This window comes from Xyrauchen texanus, chromosome 7 (genome assembly GCF_025860055.1).
Source record: "Xyrauchen texanus isolate HMW12.3.18 chromosome 7, RBS_HiC_50CHRs, whole genome shotgun sequence".
Taxonomy (NCBI): domain Eukaryota; kingdom Metazoa; phylum Chordata; class Actinopteri; order Cypriniformes; family Catostomidae; genus Xyrauchen; species Xyrauchen texanus.
The window spans coordinates 246,627-254,126 of NC_068282.1; the positions used below are offsets into that span (position 1 = coordinate 246,627).

Below are 7,500 nucleotides of genomic sequence, written 5' to 3' on the forward strand. Positions count from 1 at the left end.
GAATCAGCTCCAGCTCGCACAGGTTAACATTGAACGGCTCGATGTAGAAAATTAATTGGGATCACGGATCTCCTGAAGTTTAATGGCACAAGGTGTCAAAAAGACAAGCACAGTTCCACCTCCACTAATAACCTGAATGGAGCTGTAGATGGACACGCTCTGCACGTTTATCACTTGATGACATCACAGTTGTGCACGCAGTATGTGCAGTTTAGAATGGCGAGTGGAGAAAACGAGCCACCGATAGAGAAGAGTCTGCGTTAATCCGGTCTTCAGTCTGGGATTATTATTCTTTTCACACTCAATTACAACAGCAAGAGTCAAAAGACGCACTGTTAGCAGAAACGACTATCATATATCATTATTCATTTATCCCGACATCACCCACACTACACATTACACAGAGCTGAAACTGCACACGCTCTCTTCTGTTGTCAAGCACACACTCATAGTTCTGAAAGACATGAAACAATGTTCATATGTTGCCCTTCTCCAATAATGAAGATTTGGGATTTCAGTGTATGATTAAAAGCCTCCAGCTGCATCACAACATCTCTTCTCGTGTCCACTGCAACAGCAACATTATTCCTTCAACAGATAGTAGACGACAGCTTCCTAATGTTGAATATATGTGGAGTGTAAAATGCACTTTATGTTTGTTACGAAGGGAAATGAAGCATGCTGGTACTGTAATCACAATGAGTGTGTTAGCATGGGTGTCATACAGTTAATCACGGCTTTTCTATATAGTTACTCTATACTGAAATCATATTTCTGGTTATTACTACACATCCTGTGGTGAAACGGTGTACTGTAGTAAAAGCATTGTGAGTTTTAGTAAAGTGTTATTTTATTTTGGGTTTGGCAGTAATGTATATCTGAACATACTGAACGGTGAGGATGATCACTACAGATATAATGGATTCCAGCGTGTTCTGTGTGTCTCACCACTCCTGCAGCTCCGGTGACGGGATCAGTCCCGCCGTGCTGTTCTTCGTGTTCTCCAGTTTGCCCTGCCACCAGTTATGATCGTCTTTACTGATGATCTGAATGATGTCGCCCACTCTGAAGCGCACGCCCGCCTCTCTACAGGGAATCAGGTCATCTTTAGATGGGTCGTACTCGAATTGTGCTCGCACGTAGATCTGAAAACCACACGAGACGCTCACATCATGACTGATGTTCACAGGAAACATCTGTCATCTCAGTACACATGATTAAAGGAATGTGATGTCATTTGGGATGGATGATATTCCCATGAACTATATTTTCAGATTTCTAATTGTTTTCTTCCGTTCTAGTGAGGATGAGAGATTTGAGTGTGCACGTGACCTGTGTGTGTATCTGCAAATATTAGCCAAGTACAATATATCACAGATTATTTTATCTGATTGAGACATTTATACATTTATAATAGCAGCTCTCATTCTGGTTATTGTGCATCATCAAATTATTATTGGTCAGTATTAGCCAAAATATCTATATCAGTGCATCACTATATGTAATGGAGTTCAATACACACACACACACACACACACATACATACATACACACATACACACATACACACACACACACACAGACACAGACACAGACACAGACACACATACATACACACTCAAGAAAGTCCCCTGACTGACAGCACAGGCATATCTCAACAGCCAATCAACTGTGATGTGGACCGAATAACTAATGGTGATTGGCCGGTTAGGTGAGGGGCGGGACCATCACTATGGAAAGCTGGCAGGGTCTAAAAGAACAAACTAGAAGAGCAAAGCCTGATGGGAGATTCAGTTTGAATCAGACAACATGAATCAGTTTCTATTCTACTGAACCGGAGAAACTCACCTTACGGAACAATTTATCCTTCACAGCAGGTCTGGAGATCTAAAGGTTTGAAAGCATCACACACACACACACACACACACACACACATCATGCAGTCGAACAGAAGGAGCGTGCACAAGAATGCAGGATGATGCAGTTAACACATGTTACAGTGAGGGAGAAGCATTCTCATCAAACTGACAATAATAACATGCATTTAAACTAAATATCTTCAGGGGCAAATATTCTCCTCATTTACTGCAGCACACTCCGCTCCGTTAAACACATTTCACCATGTTACATCATTCCACAGAATTCCCCCCAAAATCAGCACAGAACATGTGCAGCTCTGCAGGTTATTAGAATACTCGATTCTGATTGGTCAATGGCGCCATCTAATGGTGTGATACTTCTAACAACAGCACATCTGGGGATTTAGACATATCAGACCATTTATCTGAGAGCTGCCAGTCATCATCTTTCACTCCGCAAACTCTATATGTAAGCTAATAAAATTCAAATCAATATTTTATGTCCAATTAATTATTTATATGACAAGTACTCTTGTAATAAGCCAGATAATGAGCAGTTACACTGGGGCTAATGTTTGGAATAATGTTCAGATTTTGCTCTTATGTAAAGAAATTGGTACTTTTACTTGACCTTTCACCCCACACTTCCTGCAGCACTTGACCTTTCACCCCACACTTCCTGCAGCACTTGACCTTTCACCCCACACTTCCTGCAGCACTTGACCTTTCACCCCACACTTCCTGCAGCACCAATTGTCCAATGTCTGTTTCTTTCCCCACTCAAACCTTTTCTTTTTGTTTTTCTGTTTCAAAAGTGTCTTTCTTTGCAGTTCTTCCCATAAGAGTCTTCTCTTTACTGTTGTACATGAAACTGGTGTTGAGCGGGTAGAATTCAATGAAGCTGTCAGCGGAGGACATGTGAGGCATCTATTTCTCAAAACAATGATTGACTGATGAGTTTCTAGAGAAATCTGTTTCTTTTTTGACATTTGTGTCCTAATATTGATCTTAACACATGTCAGTCTATTACACACTGTGCAACTCAAAACAAACACAAAGACAACGTTAAACTTCACTTAATGAACCAAATATCTTTCAGCTGTGTTTGATATCATGGAAGTGATTTTCTAGTATCAAATGATGAGTTTATCATGATTACTCGAGGATAAGGTGTTGGAGTGATTTCAGATAGTGATGCTGTTTTACATCAGTAATGTCCTGAATATACTCTGTGATCAGCTGAACGCCACTTTGGTGAAATAAAGTAACTATTTCCTTCTTAAACAGCAAAATCTGAACATTACTCCAAACTTTTGTCCATCAGTGTAGATGGTCAATACTTACAATATAAACCGCAACAGAACTACGACACAAACCGGAGGTGGAAACCAGCTTTTAGTGATTTCTTTCTTCTCACATTATTTAAACGCGAACCAATTCACCATTTATTTATTTGTTAATAGGCGTGTAAAAGCAGGATAAATGTACAGTCAGCTGGTTATCCCAAAATAAACCCTTCAGGGTGATAAAAGATTCTCCGCTTCACGTCGGGTTTATTTTGGGATAAAATATGACTTACATTATTACTTACATAAATCAAGTGATTTGTGACATCGTTGGACAGACTCAAACCATACAAAACACACACACAAACAAACACACAAACACACGCGCTCTCGCTCTCATACACTCACACACAGACACACGCACTCACACGTTCACTCACTCACACGTTCACTCACTCACACGTTCACTCACTCACTCACTCGCACGTTCACACACTCACTCACTCGCACGTTCACTCACCACGTTCACTCACTCACACGTTCACTCACTCACTCACACGTTCACTCACTCACACGTTCACTCACTCACTCACTCACTCACTCACTCACTCACACGTTCACTCACACGTTCACTCACTCACTCACACGTTCACTCACTCACTCACACGTTCACTCACTCACTCACACGTTCACTCACTCACACGTTCACTCACACGTTCACTCACTCACTCACACGTTCACTCACTCACTCACACGTTCACTCACTCACGTTCACTCACGTTCACTCAGTCACTCACACGTTCACTCACTCACACATTCACTCACACGTTCACTCACTCACTCACACGTTCACTCACTCACACGTTCACTCACTCGCTCACTCACTCACTCACACGTTCACTCACTCACTCACTCACACGTTCACTCGCTCACTCACTCACACGTTCACTCGCTCACACGTTCACTCACTCACTCACACGTTCACTCACACGTTCACTCACTCACACGTTCACTCACTCACACGTTCACTCACTCACTCACACGTTCACTCACACGTTCACTCACTCACTCACACGTTCACTCACACGTTCACTCACTCACTCACACGTTCACTCACACGTTCACTCACTCACACGTTCACTCGCTCACTCATACGTTCACTCACTCACACGTTCACTCACTCACACGTTCACTCACTCACACTGAGGTATTCAGATGGACTAAAACTAAAAGAACTAAACCGGACTTTGTTCTCACCTGTCGACCTTTGGGCTGGATCGTCAAGGGCAAATCCTGCACACAGAAGATCTGACTTTATGAACTCATCATAACTGAAGATAAATACTCTGTGTTGAGCTAGAGAATAATTCAATATCACAACTGAGATATAATCAGAGATTATTAAAGTCTTACTAATATTGAGCTGGTGACACTGGAGTGTCCGTTAGCAGGAGACTGATTGGACAGATCTGGTGACTCTTTCTGAAATACAGCCAATCCAAACACAGTGAGAGAGCACGAGAAGACAACAAGACAAAACTACTGAGCAGAGAGAAAACATGTGACTTACATCACAGGACACAGACTGACTGCGGTAACTCGGTACAATCTTAAACGTGATGCTGCCTCTCATCTCACGCTGTGTGACACAAAGCAACAGTTCAAATCTGTCCTCACGGTTTGATTATTCAACAATGTAAGGCACATGAAACACACACACACACACACACACTCACACACACACACACACACACACACACACACACACATACGCACTACACTACGCATGCATTCACACGCACTACGCATGCATGCATTCACACGCACACGCATGCATGCACACACACGCACACTGCGCACGCCTGCATGCGCTACACACACACACACACACACACACACACACACACACACACACACACACACACACACACACACACACACACGCACACGCACATGCACACGCACACACGCGCGCGCACACACACACACACGCGCGCACACACGCGCGCGCACACACGCACACACACACACCAGCATCTTCTGCAGCTGCTCCACTGTTTGATTTGCGACGCTGATGCCGTTAATTTCACGGATCTCGTCTCCCACATGCAGCGTTCCTGAAAAACAGCAGGAGCACAGGAATGCACATGTATTGCACATGAAGGCACACGTGTGTATTCTGCATGTTGTGTGTGTGGATGATGATGTCAGCAGCACCTTGTCTGTGGATCATTCCTCCGTGCATGATTCTCGCTACGATACAGTGATTCAGTTCGTTCATCTTCAGAGTAATGCCCTGTCAACACACAATTCAGTCTCTACACTTTATTCTGCAGCATCCTCACAACATCTCACACACACACACACAATCCAAACCACAAGAACTATTTCATCAGTTACATATCGTTTTATACACTCAAATATTAAGAGAATCAGATGTATAGATCATTAGATAATCCACATGAAGCACAATGTTACATATGACCACCAGGAGATGGCGCCAAATACACGACACAGACTCAATGATGACTCAAATGACACAGAATGAAACTCATTCTGTGAAATCTCATGACTAAAATCATGTCTGCATGCTATGCAAACCTTTAGTCATTGTTGTGTTTGCATGTGTAATTAGTTCTTATGTACAATTATTATCTTTTATTTGTTTGGAGATGTTTTTGGACACTGTAACGGTTACAGCCTGTTACAAGGCATACTGTCTTTTCTGGGGGCCTATGTTCATCCTAGCCACTAGGGGTCATGAGTAGCACTCAATGTTTAGTATAAAAAGTGAAAGTAGTAGAAGAAGTATAATATCCAGTGTGATTTGCCACATGCTGTTGGCTGCTATTCTTGAAAATCCTGGTTTGGGAAACTGTTTGTTTGCTGCCCAAATAGGATTTTTTGTGCTGTTATGATTCTCCTGGATTACTTACCAGAGGACCTATTTCCTTGATTCCCTTTGGAGGCAGTAATGCCATTAGCCAAGGAATGAAAATAACTTTTCTGTCAGAAAGACATCTATATGATCTCTTGAGAACTATTGACAAGTCTGGTCTCATCCTGAGGAAATTGACTTTTGACGTCTCGTGTACCACCATAACTCATTCTCCAGAATCCTCTTACGCTCGCCTACGGTTGCTATTTGGGATCGTTTGCTTGGCTGGTGTTATTGTTTGACATGTGTTTATGTAAATATCGTCTATATACCAATATATGTGTGGAAAGAGTTTCTGATCTTTTGGCTGTTTTTTCCATTTTTCTTGGTGTGATTCTTGAAATACATTATATCCTTCCCTGGGTATTCTGCAAATATGATCCCCCCTTTATTTTCTGTAACTCATCAGTTCTAAGCAGCTGGGACAATTATATTTGTAATGTTGGAACTTTTGATCGCTTTGTCATATCAACACAAATTATTCTCAGATACAGTCGACATGATTGAGAACAAAACAGAAGCAGTTTTTGGGAGCCACATTATTTAAACCCAGAGATATATCATGTTAAATCAGAAATATAAGAAACAAATTATATTTTTGGCTCAATTTCTTTTACTGAGAGTCTCAGAATGCATCATAATCTATATCATTAAAAATCTGAAAAGTTTTCTTTACAACTTGACCCCCATTGTTTTTGTTTTTGTTGTTTTGTTTTAAGTTATAATCTTTTAATTTTGTGTGTCATTGAAACAGGAAATCATTAAAAACACCTTCAGAGTTTAAAGGGTTAAATGGACTTTTATGCATCTTTATTGTAAAGCACTTTGAATTATCATTATGTATGAAATGTGCTGTGTAAATAAACTTTCTCTCTCCTTTGTTAAAAAAACAACAAATAAAGTCTCCAATGAATTCAGGCCTTCAGTGAAAAACATGTTTAAAACATCTAAAAATCTGTTACAGTCGGTTATAAAAAGGGCTTATTACAGAATTATCTTCAGAAGTTAGGGTTAGCACACGCTCACACTAGCCAGTGTTCAAGCATGAATGAACACACGTGTGTGTGTGTGTGTGTGTGTGTGTGTACCATGGGCTCATCCGTGTTCTTCTGGAACTGCACCAGTCGCACACGCGTGACGTTCTCCAGGTCCATCTCTCCGTTGATGCTCTCGGGTGAGCCTCCGTTCAGGTAAGGTGAGGTGGGGGGCGGAGTCACTCTCAACGCCTCGTCGCTGTACACCTCATGAGCCACCACATCATGTGTCTGCAGCAGAGCCTGTGACACAAACACCACCTCACATAATGTACAATGTGAAGTCACATATACCAACTCAACACAGACTATTAATAAACGGCCAAATAAACTGTAACAGACAGTGTGTGTGAGCGCGCGCGTGTGTATAAGCGTGTGCGTGT

General features: G+C 41.8%; 1 protein-coding gene across 5 annotated transcripts in view; it reads right to left on the minus strand.

The window, feature by feature from the left end:
- Positions 1–7,500, minus strand: part of caskb (calcium/calmodulin-dependent serine protein kinase b) — a 109,740-nt gene that overhangs the window by 11,689 nt on the left and 90,551 nt on the right. For 3 of the 5 annotated variants that reach the window (XM_052130665.1, XM_052130666.1, XM_052130664.1), the window contains 7 exons: positions 7,172–7,360; positions 5,363–5,441; positions 5,177–5,262; positions 4,716–4,784; positions 4,559–4,627; positions 4,403–4,438; positions 949–1,145 (listed from right to left, as the gene is read on the minus strand). In XM_052130665.1, coding sequence (XP_051986625.1) covers positions 949–1,145; positions 4,403–4,438; positions 4,559–4,627; positions 4,716–4,784; positions 5,177–5,262; positions 5,363–5,441; positions 7,172–7,360 — 725 coding nt within the window. Of the gene's footprint in view, positions 1–948; positions 1,146–1,848; positions 1,888–4,402; positions 4,439–4,558; positions 4,628–4,715; positions 4,785–5,176; positions 5,263–5,362; positions 5,442–7,171; positions 7,361–7,500 lie in introns of all 5 variants that reach the window. The other 2 variants (XM_052130663.1, XM_052130662.1) reach the window with 1 other exon arrangement.